Genomic DNA, 15,063 nt, shown 5'->3' on the forward strand with positions numbered 1-15,063 from the left:
AGTAATGCCGTGTCTGGCATTGATTCTGCTTGTGAAGTTGGGAGCTCTGACTAATTTTTCAAATATTACCCTGGTAGCCCACTAAGAAGCCACCAACAGACTTTGACAAAGCAGCTTTTAAAGTGTGTCAGGCCAGGCCTTCATGACGGGGTACCCCTTGCAGGACTGCTGTGGTAATGCACTAAATTAGTTCACAGTTTGACTTGCTCATCACATGCGAGCTGTGTCAAGGGAAGCACGTTCCTGTCGTGACAGGTGGCAGGGAGGAGATGATGAGGACTGTTTGGAGCTTTCAGTGGTGAGCTGTTCGCATGAGAGATGTTTAGACCGGTAGATGTCTGGTGTTTCTAATTGCTTGGTTACGGTGTTAACCAGAACAGGACAAGTGCTCTGACCTGCCTCTGCAGAGGAGATGATGTGGAGTGTGTTAACCCATGCTTCTAATCACGGAATCATAGAATGTTTTGGGTTGAAAGGAACCTTAAAAATCATCTAGTTCTGACTCCCCTGCCATGGATGGGCAGGAACACCTTCTACTAGACCATCCAACCTGGCTGTAAACATTTCCAGGGATGGCGAATCCACAACTTCTCTGGGTATCCTGTTGCAGTGTCTCATCATGCTCACAGTAAAGAATTTATTTCTAATATCGAATCTAAAGTTGCCCTCTTTCAGATTGAAGCCATTGCTCTTTGTCCTGTCACTATGTGCTCTTGTAAAAAGTAGCGTGAGTGTATTCCAGAGGTGTAGTTGTCGTGTTCCAGCATTCCCTTAAAGAAAGAGGTGGTTGGGATATATCGTTTTATTTTAGTACTCAGAGACTCCCTTAAGGGTTCAGGGATCAAGTGTTGATTGGTAGTGCTCAGATATGCCCTGACGTGCCTGGGAGCTTGAATAAGTCATGTAGTCAAGGCAGACTAACAAAGTGCTTCCTCTCAGCTGAAGTCCTGTAAATACTCTTGGTGTGTCCTAAAGGAGATAAACCACAATTTAATACAAACTCATTAGTGTTTTCTCCCACTCTGCATTCCTTCATATGAGACAGGTTAGAGTTAGAATTCAGGGTTAGAATTAGAAATAATAACTGCAGGTCTATGCAATTAAAATAAAATCCTTAACTTTTCAACATTTGCTTCTTTAATTGAGATGGGGAAGGAGGGTTTTAACAGGACACTTTATATTTGTGACTGGCACATTCCAGCCTTAAGGAGCTTTTCAGAAGTGTCACTGAGACTAGTTCCTAAGAAAACTACGACCCAGCGTTGTAAAAAACTCTGACGTTGTATTATTCCTGATAGCACAAATCAAATGTAAGAATTCTATTGCAGGAGCATCCCACTTGCTGCTGTTCATATTGTTAATGTAATTGCAATTTCATTTATAATATTTTTCAAAGCCAAACCCTGTGTTGTTTGCTAAGGTAAATTAGTGGTTGTCCTTGGCTGGAACACAAATGCATTTTCTATGAGTCATTAATAAAATCAGCACTAATGGTGATTGCTACAGAAAGTAACTGAAAGGACAAACAAACGGTTGAACGGTTTTCAGTTTAGCAGGTTCAGTTCGATGCATTACTGGACAAAACCCTTTATAAACTCTCGTTGGTTTGGCTTGAGGAAGCTTTGTGCCGGCTGTTTCCCACTTTAGCTTTTTTGCTGAAATGCCCCTAAACAAAAATAAGTCCTCCTGTCCTCATCTGTTGATGTGACGACTCAAATTAACACATGGTTTTTGACTAACCTGAAAGAAGTTGCCAGGTGCTGGAGGTTTTTCTATTTGCATCTTGGTTCAGAAATATAAGTTTAGGGTTCTATGTTAAAAAAAAATTTCTTGGAAATCGTTGATGGTATCTTTACATAAATTTAAATAGAGAAGTTTAATGCCAGAAATACAATACTGCTCTTTAAAAAATTTTTTTATGGACCCTTCCTGCCACTCCCTGCCCTTGGAGAGCAGAAATTTTGTAATTTGAGGTTCTTTCCCCCTCTCCTCACCTTTTAACATCTGATACTCTAGATTCAGGCTTCCAGTGCTAACTAGAACCTCGGAAATGTACGTACAGCAGTGGCGGAGACAATGTTCTGAAAAATGTCTGTAAAAACATTACTTGGAAAACCCGCTAAACATGAAGTAATGGGTAGCATTTTTAGTCCTTCTTATTCTCATGCATGCTGTTTTGTGAGTGCTCACTCTATGTAAAAGTCGCTGGATGGTTTCCTTTCACATATAAAACATATGTTAATATCATTTAGGGTGTAATCAAACTGATTATCATTCTCAATGACTTCAGAGTATCTTTGATCTTTGCGGAGGAGCAGCCACCCATGTAGGCACTGCATTTGTCTCACAGTACTTTTTGCACCTTATCCTGCTCGGAGCCAAAATAATTCTTGGTATTGTACAATTGAATTTGTGTGTGCTCTGCAAAGGTCCTGTTTTCAGTCATTGACCCATTAGCTGACATTTGGCACTTAGAGATATGTCATTTTGCTACTGCAAAATTCTACAAGTTCTACCAAAAACCCCCAAATGCCAGTTTTTACAAGTTTAGTTAAAATGAAGTTGGAGTTTTTAAAATAAGATTCTATTGAAGTAGAATAGAAACAGAGATTTCCTTATACTGGACTGTTATGTTCCTGAGCACTGAATGGATTTAGTAACAAAGACTTGATTATCTTTTTTACAAGCTAGTGATATTGGGAAAGTCTTATTCTGTACTGACTTTTCCAAATGTGACATAACTGTTCCAACCTTAGTAGCTCAACCTCTAAAATAGTTAGAAATTTGAATATTGACAGCAATTCCATGAATACTTTATTGACTGTAGTGTAAAGCTTCTACATATATATAGATATATATATATATGCACCCAAATCTGGTTTAATGCCTTGACATTCACTGCAGCAGAACTGACTTATTAATTCCAGAATCTGTGATTAAATTGCACAAGTGTTGTTGTTGTTGTTGTTGTTTCACAAATAACAGTGAATTTTAGAAATTTTACTTAACTCTCCCTTGTTTCAACTTTGACAATCTTGAAATCTGAATACTTGCTCTAGTTTTGTTAGCTCTCACTGTATCGGTTTAACTGCAGCACTCAGTTTCAGGGCTTAAGAGAGACAGAAATCTAGTTTTGGTGGTTACTCTGCTGAAACAGAGAACAAAAAAGTAAATTATATTTTATTTTACTTATTTTTTTGGGTCAATGTTAACAGGTTAAATACACCAAAAGAAATGGAAGCACCACTTTTATTTGATGTGGGCATCAGTTAGGGTCAGCATGTAATTAAAAAGCAAAAAGTTTGGGGGGTGGGTGGGTGTGTATGGTGGAAGGTAGGGGTGTTTGGTGGTAAAGGTGATTGATGGAGAAAGGAAAGTGAGCAGTGATTTCAAAGTAACAAGTGCAAAGTAGTAGTGAATTGAGATGAGCAGAAAAATGCTGTGTTCAGCATGTCATTGCCCTAGGATCTCGGGTCTATACACATGCCATATGTTTGGGATGTTTTATTGCCTAATAATATACATAATGTGTAAATAAAAAGGCTGGATCAATTATTTTTTAACTGGGTACTCTGAGGAAAAACGTGTTTGGAGAGATAAAGCATGACTGACATAGCTGTCAGCTGAAGAAATGTTTGAATAACAATATATATGGAAGAATATTCAATAAATAAAGGGGATGTATTACTTCATATAGGATTTTAAATAGTGTTTCTCTTTCCATCAGTTTTTATGCTTTGCAAGCTTTTCCCTTTGTTTTGAATAAATACCATGTTTTGAAATGAGTAGCTGCTCTGTAGCACGTAATTTAGTGTGTGTAGGTGAAGTGGTACAGTACCTGTTTTGAGTTGTTCTGTCCTTCCTTCACTGAATAATTTTACAGAATTGTCATTCTTAGGGAACAAAGTATCGTTAATTTAAAAAGAATTAAATAAAGAGTTCCATATGGTTGACATAAAATTTACATTTGTCTTTCCATCTTTTTTAATATGCAATTTTGGTTCAATCTGGGATATTGCATCTGCAACTGGATTCAGGTTTATTTAATGAAAGTGCTGACTAGGGACCAATTTGGAGCCTGTTGAAATTTTCACAAGAGGCTGGCTATAATAGTCTTTTGATTTAGCTTACTCTGTTTTAGTCACTGTCCCAATGATTGTTGCCACCTAACATTTTATGCTTTGCAGTTTGAGAATGGCGAACAAACTGCTAGATAAGAAAATAGTAATGTTTCTGTCTTTCTTGCATGCTAGTACCCTATATTAAATGTCGTAGGTAGCTATTTGTTTGCTTGGCATAAACTGTTCTGCTTTGAAAGGTCCCTTTGGGACAGTTCTTCGATGGTACCTGCAGGGTATGTGCACAGGAAAGACAGTAGTGTCTTGGGGCACAGATATACAAATATTGTGATCCTGGGTAGTTTTTTTTTCAAAAAGAGTCACAAACAGCGGGGTTCAGCAATTAAGTATCTTCCTGAGTCTCCTGTATGAATACCTGCCTCATACAATTTTGTGGTGGTGGTGTTGTTGTATTTCAGGTATCCAATTATGATGAATTATATTTGATCCTATTATTATAATTATTGTTTCAACCAAGAGAAGCAAAACTAGATGGTAGGGTGGGATCCTCAGGAGTTACCAACTCTGGCCAAACTGTGTTTGGTTCGAAGTTGCTGAGAGTTTCACTGTTGATTTTTGTGGGAGATGGGTTAGGTCACTGCACAGTACTTTTGAAATCCCACCTCTAACTATTTCTGAGTTGAGTGTGTGATTATTTCCTCACAGGGAGGAGTCCATCACCACAGCCTTCCAAAAACACAGGTGATATGCATCAGTCAAAATACCAAATTCCAGTAACTTTGACCATCTCCTTTCTGAGAAGATTTATTAATATATTAAGCTAACAGGCTGATTTGCAAGTGCAGTAGTGAAAAGTGTGCTGTGGGCTTCACTGGAAGTTCTGTGCTGAAGGTGTCCAGGATCAGGCTTTGGATGAGCCATTCAGGACCATGTGTGGTCTCTCATAGGCCGGTTTCATGCTTGCTTGCAGTAGTTGGAACTAACCAGCCATGACAAAAAAAAGAACATTGCAGGTCTTAAATTTGTGCTGGTTCTACTTCTGCTTTTAGAGTGAACACGATCTGAAAGCCCCTCTGCACTCAGCCTGTGAAAAGCACTCAGCATGTGCCATAGCTTCTGAAATCTGTGGAACAACTTGCGTCAGTGCGTGCTGGAGGAGTGAACCTTCTGGCATGTACGGCACTCCAGAGCTAACCCATCTCCTGCCCTCAATTTTCAATTTTTCAATGGTATGGAGTTGCTAGAGGTGATGGGGAAAGAATAGCATGTAAATTTACTTTCGGGTCACAGGCCCTCATTTTACTGGAGTGACTCACTTGAAATGATACTAGTGTCCAAGATAAACCTCTCAGATGTGTCATACAAGTGCTTATTATCATAATTAATCTGGCAATATAATTAATTATCCTTGGCTCAGCAATATCAGTATTACTGCTACATTGTCTTTCTAAATGACTGTGTCTGCACAAGCTGTTTTGGATCAGCGTTTGGCTGTGGAGCCCTCCTTGTTTCCCACAATCTTTCTGACATAGTGGTGAAGTTTGTACACCTTGCAGAGGTGTGTCATGGTGCTGGGGTCAGGATCTCTTATAAAAGGGCTTGCTCTTTGGTGTGAGATGGCAAGTGAAGAAACAAAGTGTGTGTAGGGGAGATAAAGAGGGGCTTCTGAGCCAGCAAAGGGGTTATAGATGATGCTGCCTCAGGTAGCCTCACACTTGAGCAGTGAAAACTCCTCTCCTTCCCCAAGCTGGCAAATAAAATGCCTGGTAGGTGCAGATTGTGTTCCACCTTATTGGCAAAGGATCTCTTGTACGTAAATGTGTGACTTTCCATGTGTGGTATTGAACATGCAGGATTATTTCAGGGGTGTGCATTGTCAAAAAGATAAAATAAGGTGCATTTCATAGTGACCCTTTTGCTTGAATTCTTATCTTTACAAGTGCATCTGAAGAATTCATAACTTGGCATCTGAGATAATTCAGAAAAGTTCCAGTGAATGATTTAGTTTCTGTGTGTCTGAGCTGCAAGTTGTATTCTTGGAAGTCCTATTTGAGAAGTCAGCTAAATGTGCTTTCAGAAGTGTTCTGTTTCTTAACAGTCATAGGAGCAGAGCAGTCTTTGAAAATAAAATGACAGTTGAAATGTGCGTTGACAATGCAAAGCAGTAGCGTATGATTATAGATATGTTGTTTTAAATATATCCAGTAACATTTTTAATGCATCAGAAGTGGTTATCTAATTTCCCTAATCAATCTTGTAACTTATTATGATAGCTGACTAAGAAAGAGAGGCTAACTTTGTGGAAGAAAAGTACGATTTTTATGGTTGCCCTTCTTGAAGGTTTCCAAAAACAAAAACTCAAAATCCGTACCACAAATACAGTTCTTTGAAATACATTTTGTTTGTTTTATCAACTGGGTAAAGAAAAACGATTGTATGAGATCAAAATAAACTGCATATCACAATTTCAGGTTGTCACATCTGTTCAAAGAAAGGGAAGGGCAGGAGAAGCTGCAAATTCATTTTCCTGGAAATATTGGATATTTCTAGAGATACAGATTATAGAATATTTCTAGAGAAAATAGAATATCCATTATGTTTTCGGAAAGAAGTTTAGATCTTTTTAGTAAATATGCTCCTTTTTTTAAAAGCTCACTATTGAGCCTTGGGAGAAGCATGACTAAGCTATGTGCTGGTGTCTTAGCAACAAAGAAGATGTGAGAGCAAGTGTTTTAAAATCTGACTGTGTAGAGATGATCTCTGCTTGTCTGAATGATGGTGTTGCTTCCTCAAAATTATTAATATTCCACCAGTTTAGAGCAGGACTTGTGCAGTGCTAGATAAATGTGTTTAACTTGAATCTGTTCTTCTTGTGCCTTTTTGCTTCTTTACACAGGGAATGAAGTATCTGTGCATTCCTGCTGCTGACTCACCCTCGCAGAACTTGTAAGTATTCTTTAAAAATAAATCACAAAACCCCAGAAATCCCATGGTACCATGATGCCTATTTTAAAATTTGCTGAAAGCTCTGATTCTGATCTCTTATGAGTACTACTCAAATGTGAGGTTTAACCTGTTAAGAAAATACAGTAACACTTTACTTCAGCCTGCTTTTTGTGTGTAAGTGTTCACAGGAGGCTCAGTATGCATACACTCTTCATTTGTGGCCTTAAACTTCAGAAACTCCTTAGTGAGTCTGGTCCTAATTCAGTCCCAGTTTATTCTAGCCACTGTTTCTGTAAATCTTTGTGTTTGGCTCCTCTTTTTTTTTAGTGCCATCTCCAGCCATTAATAAAATAAAATATTGGAAAGAGGTTTGAATCCTGGTGCCTCAAGGGTTGAAATAAATTCTTCACAGTGGGCCTTCAAAACAAAATCTCTGTGTGCAATCTACCCCTGCAACTATCTGCTCTGGTCTTCTTGAACCTGCCTCAGAAGTCCCTGCTGCTCTTAGTATAAGCTGGCATGGCGGGGAGTTTTCTGTCCTGCAGTGACTCTTACCTTGAGGATATAGGTACTACAACTAGGGTGTCCAAGCCTTGCTCTTCATCATCTCTGCTAAAATTCATGTAATGCTAATTGACTGACCCCTGGTTTTAACTGAGCACAGTAAGTCTTGTTTCCAAAGAGAAATCAAAACAAAAGAACGTGGATGGTGACCAGCTCTTTCTTCTAGAGCTCACTGTTTATGTTGGGGAGAGGTGAGGGGGGTTTCAGCCACATCCTGCTACCAAGTTTTGTAGAGAAACAAGTAGTGGAAAGAGGCCTGGTAGGTATGGAAGGAAATGCAGCACTGCTTTTCTCTTCTATCACAGCAGTATTCTGGCTCATGCTTTCAGGGGATATTTTTAGAGCATGTGTTTCTCATACTCTAGAAAGATTCCAGTGTGGCACTTGATGTGTGACGATTTGCCTTTTCGTTCTGCATTTCTGTCATGATTTTAGGGGAAGGGGAAAAAAAAAAGCACCACACCCCACTTGTAATAAAAAACACCCTAATCCCCTAAATTTCAAGTCTGTAATGAGAAGGCAGATAGCTAACTGCCTTTGTCATGGACAACTTCCATGGTCTTAATATTTAAAATGAATAAAAATAAATAAATTTAAATAAATATCCTTTTGGGAAGGAAAGCAGATATGAGATTAGAGGAAAACATTCACATGTCATTAATTGTTCATTGGCAATTTGAGGTTCTGTAGCGTTTCTGACAACGTCTTCTAAATCTGCTTCCTTTGTTAATAGAGATGTAGATCAGTTGGGAATGGGAAGAGAAAGGATGGCATTTATGATGAACATTAATCAATGTACAGTTCCCTCACTGTTAAATATCAAGGAGTTCTATTGAAAAACCAGCTCTTGTGCTTGAGCTGTCTGGCGCAGTACCAAGGCTCTTAAGGCTTCAGTAAGAAGATAAAATATTTGCATGAGTATTGTTTCTGTTACGCTGCAGGCATCTAAAATACTCGCTTTGGTATCAGGTGGTTGCAAGGAAACGTCATTACTTCTAATACTGATACATTCTATCACTTAAAATAAAACTTGATGAGTAACTGATTTTGCTTCTTTTGCTTTATACAGACCAGGCCTTCAAGTAAAATCAAATCATGATGCTCGCAAATAGCACCATTGCTTGCTCTGCACATGCAGTCTTCTGAAAGCAAGAGGAAGTTGTCTTTGTTCAGCCTGTGAGGACTGCAGTTTTATCTAGGAGTGGTTAACCATACTGCCTGTGCCCACTGTGGAGGGAGGGATAGCTGGGGCGCAGGAAAGGGAATTGGTTCCTCCGCAACACTTCTGTGTGTCTACCCTCTTCTTCTGAAAGGGGGATTCTGCTGGTGTCAGGGAGGAAAAAACAACCAACCAAGCAGCATCCTGTGTTGCAGGTCCTTGTGTTCTCTTGGCAATGGTTGACAGGCACAACTGACCAGGTGCACACTGCTCTCTTGTCTGTTTCCCAACAGCAAGGACCAAGTGGAAGTCTTTAGCCACTGAATTTTGCGACTGAGCTCTTAATGCACTTCAGCTCAGTTTTTCTGAAGGAAGCCTCTGGTTTCTTGTATAATGCACATTTACTCCTAGAAAACTTGTTTAGTGGAGTTCTCTTCCTCAGAGGGTTGAGTTGCCAGGGACATACAGCAGGGATTCCCCTGTTAGCATGTGGATGTTCACTAAAGTGTCTCTAAAACTTTATTTTACTCCCCTATTCTGCCCCTAGCAAGCATAGGAAGAAAGCAATTGCTTTTCAGACTCAAGGTGCTTCCTAGATGTTAAATCAATGTTTTCCCTGGTCTGTGAGAATTTTACCTTGGGTCAGTAACTGCTCCAAAAATGTCATCTCCTATAGAACTTGTCACTAAAAAGTTAGTTCTATAGAAATAGAATCTTCCCTTTCTGACCTGTTCCAGTTAATTGTCTTTGGCTGTGTGTTTCTAAGGAATTAATCTCCAACAGTCAGGTGGTTAGTGGTGATAATACAGAAGCCAGGTGACCTATTAAGAGGAGAAAATTTTGGTAGATTTTTTTTCTTTTACATCACCAAAGGAAAGAAACATCGAGATGCTCATCCTATCTGATTTGGATGCTGTCTTTTTAACCTTTATAAATATTTGTAGTAGTCCAACTAGCAGTGAACGAAAATATAGCTCTGGTATCATAACTCTGCTCTTGGTCTAGTTTTGAATTATGCAGCGGGCTAATGCATAAGTTTAGATAACTTTTACAACGTCCTGGTTGGGGCGTTGTACTGGTGGTTCTTCCTGTGGTGTTTTCCCACTGTGAAGATGATGCAGTTCAGGACCCAGCTTTCAGCTGGGAGATGTAAAATCCAGATATCATGTAATAAATTGTCCTGAAATCCAACAAATGGGCTGCAAATCAACACATTTGTCAAGTGCTTTCCTGTTAGAGATGATAATCAACTGTTTTGTGGTTAATGTAAGACTTGCCATTCTTCCTTGTGTCTGGCACTTGCCGCACAGCTGACTGGTCCAAAGTCTTAGTTTTCATCTAAACATGATTTTACCGTAACTTTGAAAATGAGTTTAGGCAACTGTGTCTGCTGGCTCCAGAAGAGACTCTGGTGCCATAGGGTTGTGGAGGAGTACATATCTCCTATTCCCTTACTCAAGGTGAGGAGGGGCCAGGGTTCTACAGAGGAGCACTAATTCTAGATGTGACTATTTCTCGTCTCATTTTCATGAATGCCTGTAAACACACTCGAAAGTGCTTCAGCAGACTGAGCGTCAGCAGTAAGGAAGGGTGAAGAAAACTTGGTGAATGGAGTTCATGATGTTTAGTACCTTGCAAAGGTGGTATGCTCAGTCACAGATATTTTTCAAACCAGAGCATTGAAGTGTCTAACCAAAACTTGTGTGAGACCATTGAAACGAATTCACTGGTGCATGAAGCTGCCCTCCTGGCCAGATTTTCTAGAGAGAATGAGAAAAGATGAGAACGTCAGGATGTTGTCAATACAGACCAAGCTGCATCTGAGTGAATTTTTTCAATCTCAGCTAAGCTCTTCTTCGTTGTGCAATAGCAAAGCCTCTTGCACACATAGCCAGACATCTCATTTGTCCTCTTAAGTTTGTTTATGTGAAACCTCTTGTGCTCCCCTGGCAGACTGGAGCACAATGATTTGTTAGAACTCAGCCAGTGACAGTGTTTTGGCATGACAGTCTGAGTACACATGCGTTTGTAAGGCTTTGTCTTCACTTATGCCACATACTTCATCAGTTCCTTGAGAAACATAAAACCCTGAGCTGAGCTGACTGCTGTCCTAAAGCTTGGGATTGCATTGTGCCTTGAGATTTTCAAAATAAGTTGCTCGGGTCTTCTCTAGCTGTGTTTTCCATGTTGTATCTAGTGATGCAGGAACTGCCTTGGAGAGGGAGTCCTGGGCTTTGGGATGTTCTTTTTGTTTATTCCAGTTAGATATCATTGCCTTTGCAAGTTCTGCAGGCAGTGACACTCTGTTGCATCAGTGTTGTCCTCCAGATCGTGAGTGTTTACAGTATCAGTAGCTGCACTGTTAGGCCAGAAGGGAAGCTTCCTTCCTTTTATGTGGGTATTCCTGATTTTTGTGTGGCTGCTGGTGCTGGGCTGAGGTTTTTTTCTTTTACCCTTGTGGTATAATATTCACCCAGAGAGGGGAAACATCTTGAATACAGGACGTTGTGTTTCATGGGTGTTGAGCGCAATGTGCTTTCAGGTTCACCCTTGCCAACAGGCCTGGTAATGACTGCCCCCTAAGAACCTCTTTCCTCTGCCCATGTTGCCCACATTGCTACTGCTTGTGAGCTTGAATTGCAAGAGCACTCAAAGGCCACAGCGAACTCCAGCTCTGTTGAGCTAAGAGGTGCTGCTTGACACTGTGATAAACTGCAGGCAGCGCCAAAGGCTTCACAGTCGGAAAGGCAGGGTGAAGAACTTGGAACTGGAATGCAAAGAGGCAGTGCTGCATATTCACTCAGATGATGACAGCTGCCCAGTTGCTATCCTTCACTATGCCCCACTTAAAATGAAAGGGGCATGGGTAAAGGATAATGAGATTATAAACCCTAAAGTTTGCAAACTGAGTCTTCTCTATGTTTTCTCCTCTGCTGCTTTAAAACAGACGGGCTGTAGGCTGACACCCTGAATACGGGCAGAAGGGGTACTGCTGTCTGAAGGCAGAAGACTGGAAGGAACTGAAGAAGCCAGGGCTTGAATTGAGAAATTTTTCATAGCAGGGACAAAAGGGAGATATTTCACATTGCCAAGAAGAAAGTCCTAATGTTTAGATATCCCCTAGCACGCGGCTTGAAGGAGGAGGTAGAGTCAAAGTTAAGCATAAGTTTGGGTAGCAGGTGGTGTCTCTTTCTGAGAGACGATTTGTCTGGAGAACTGCTCGTGTAGTTGTACGGAGTTCCATCTGAAATCTGAGCACACACGAGGACATGTGAGGTCAAGTCACTGCTTTAAAGAGGAATAAAACACAAACTGAAATACAGACTTGACAGTCATCAGTATAAAGTGCTTGTTAATGTTTATCACACTGTAGTGCCCAAAGTACCAGTTTCTTATTCAGATAGAGTGGTGAATAACTTATGCCAGTGAGTTTTGTGTTTCATTGGCAGACAATAACTTTTACTTTGTAAAACCTGTATTCAGTTCTAAATTCTAGAAACAGCGTGAAGTGAGCTTTCGGATATATTTCTTTCTTTCTAGGTAGTGATTTTACTAAATACAGCACTTTCTTTATCCCCCTTCTGCTTTTGTTTTCAGAGCAAGGCATTTCAGAGAGAGCATCAAATTTATCCATGAGTGCCGGCTCACAGGTGAAGGCTGCTTAGTTCACTGGTATGTATACTGCTTGCTAAAAAAAAGTTTCTAAGGGTTTCTCTACCTTAATTTCGATGTTCATAATTTTAATAAATTAGCGTTCATCTCCACTCTGTAGCAAAATCTTCTTGGACTGAATTGCCCCCTTTATTCAAAAAGTCCCAGAAGATTTGCAAATGCTATTGAAGCCTTATGCTAGGACTTCTGAGTCTCTGGGGTGGGCAGCTTCCTGGAGATGAAAGAAGCCCAAGAAATTCTTCTTCACCTTCTCTTATCAAACATTTTTTAGGGATTGATTTGACGAGGGATGTGTTGGCTGGAGATGTATTATTTATTTCCCATCATTTTAATCACTGTATTTCTAAATGTGAGTTCCGTAATCCTAATAATTTGATTAGTTTCTCTAACAGCTGTTTTGGTGACTTCGGAGTTGTTAAAAAAAATTATCTGAACAGAAATTGATTTTTTTCCCCTCTTCTTTAAGCTGCTGAAGCATTCAAATGTTGCATTTGTTAATAATAGCAAGTCCCTGATTGGAGAGATGCTCCTGGGACTGTAGAGAATAGAAAAGGAAATCTCACCCTGGGTTTTTTTCTTGCTCTCTGCTATTGGTTGTGGTCTTTGTGCTGTATGTCCAAGGGACATATCTGAGTCTATATCTGGAATGAGAGTCATCTTGTGATTTGAACACTGGACTTGTACACAGGCCCTGAGCATAAATCCTCACTTTGGTATTGACTCATGACAGGGCTGTGCATGAGCCATTTGGTCAGTCTTGGTGTATGGAAAACAGGAATAGGTAGTCTGAATTCTGATAGAGTTTTAAAAACTTATATTTAAATTTTTGAAGTATTTCAGAAACACAAAATGGTGAAAGAGTCTGAAAACTTTCTTTTTGCTGTGGTAAATATAAATCTAACACATCCTTTATACTTGCAATAGTAATAGTTCTGAGTTTGTCCAGTGTTGTCCAACGAGGCATAATGAATGATTCTTATTCTATCCCAGCTTTTCATCTGGAGAAACTGGAGTCCTGAGAGTTGAAGCTGCACAGTGCAGTGGATAGCAGAAAGAGGAACTCAAGCAACCAGACATATGTACCTTTTAATGGTTCAGTTAAAGTTCATTTTGGTCCCATGAAATCGCAGCCTTTATTCATGGTGGAGAGGGAACAGTCTTATTTCACTGCTCTGATCTATATAAGCAGAAGAAAGAATGTGGGTGACTTATTTCTGCCTTTTTAAAACCCAAATCTAACTTAGAGTGTGTGTGCTGTCCCCTCCTTTTGTGAAGACTTCATTCTTATTTCTTCCTTTCCAGTCTCATATGAATTACCACTCAGAAGCCGCTTTCTTGATCATGTAACTTTTTTCTGCTGCATTTGAAAAAGCAGCACCAAAACCATATAACTCAAATATTGTAATATTTCTTCCTCATGGCAAACAACATGGCAGTGTGCTGTGATGTTGAGAAGTGATGCTTTTAACTGTGACAGGTGAAGTACAGCACTTCTTCAGTGTACTGCACCTCCTTTTCCGTGCAGCCTTGCAGGTGTCTCCAGAAGTGTCACATTGGTGGTTGCTTACATCATGACCATCACAGACTTTGGCTGGGAAGATGCACTGTCTGTTGTCCGTGCAGCGAGATCCTGTGCCAATCCAAACATGGGCTTCCAGAGACAGCTACAGGAATTCGAAAAACATGATGTTGATCAGGTAAATGAACTACAAAAAAGAGCTGTGAAACACAACTCCAGGTCAGTTCATGGGCTAATTCGTTGTGGTCCGTGTGGTTTATCTGACTCCCCATTTTTGCTTTGAGGAAATGGCTTCTTAGCCCAGCCTGCTCCACTAAAGAGCTACAGATAGATCTGAAGGTATCAGGGAATGCTGGACGGGAGAAGGGATGAAGCACAGCATCTAAAGAGCTCCTGTCCAAATGTGCTGTCAGTCTAGTGGTTGCTTCATGCAAGCTAAGACACAGTTCAAGACTGACACCTTTAGAGGGGTAAAAGGTAAAGGGTGAGTTGCTCAGAGCATAGCAAAAAGGCCAACCTATAACTACCAGTTGCGTAAAAGTAGTGGGTTTCCCCCGAACACATTCATTTGGAATAGTAAGCAGGAAAGAAATTATCATCACAAATCTTTCCTGTCCAGGAGTTAAACTGAGTCCTCATTATGACTTGTGTGTTGTGATTCCTGCCCCCCCACCATCTTCTGTGGCTAAGACGTAATAAATTTTCTGATGTGTAGGGCAGCCTCAAATCTACCCCTTTTTTTTCTTGCTGGCCTTTGAAGGTTTTGTAGGACTAGGAGAATCAGTGGAAGAGTAGGACTGCCAAGGGGGTTTCATAAAACAAAAATTAATTTCTTACTCCAAAAAAACCCCATCCCACACAAAAGACCTGCTCCTTGTGGGTGATTGGTGACTTCCACTTATGTTACCAACCTGCTGTGGCTGTCCCCTCCATTTTCCATTGCTCAGCGTGTTGTTGTTGCGTGGGCTTGTGTGCCTATTGTGCTTATTAAAAATAACAACAACGGAGGCAAACCAAAGTCGGAAAGCAAAATACATGAGGCAAAGGATGTTGGTTTTTTTTATTCCATCCCTGTCATTCTGCTGCAAAAAGCTCAGAGTTTAGAAATTACCATTTGTTTTGCA

The 15,063-nt window shown here is 40.2% G+C and overlaps 1 protein-coding gene across 1 annotated transcript in view; it reads left to right on the forward strand.

Annotated features, from left to right (window-relative positions):
• Window positions 1-15,063, forward strand: part of DUSP22 (dual specificity phosphatase 22) — a 43,497-nt gene that overhangs the window by 22,700 nt on the left and 5,734 nt on the right. The window contains exons 4-6 of the mRNA XM_032116565.1: window positions 6,976-7,025; window positions 12,346-12,420; window positions 13,946-14,117. Of these exons, the coding sequence (XP_031972456.1) occupies window positions 6,976-7,025; window positions 12,346-12,420; window positions 13,946-14,117 (297 nt within the window). The remainder of the gene's footprint in view (window positions 1-6,975; window positions 7,026-12,345; window positions 12,421-13,945; window positions 14,118-15,063) is intronic.

Source organism: Corvus moneduloides, chromosome 1 (genome assembly GCF_009650955.1).
Source record: "Corvus moneduloides isolate bCorMon1 chromosome 1, bCorMon1.pri, whole genome shotgun sequence".
Taxonomy (NCBI): Eukaryota; Metazoa; Chordata; class Aves; order Passeriformes; family Corvidae; genus Corvus; species Corvus moneduloides.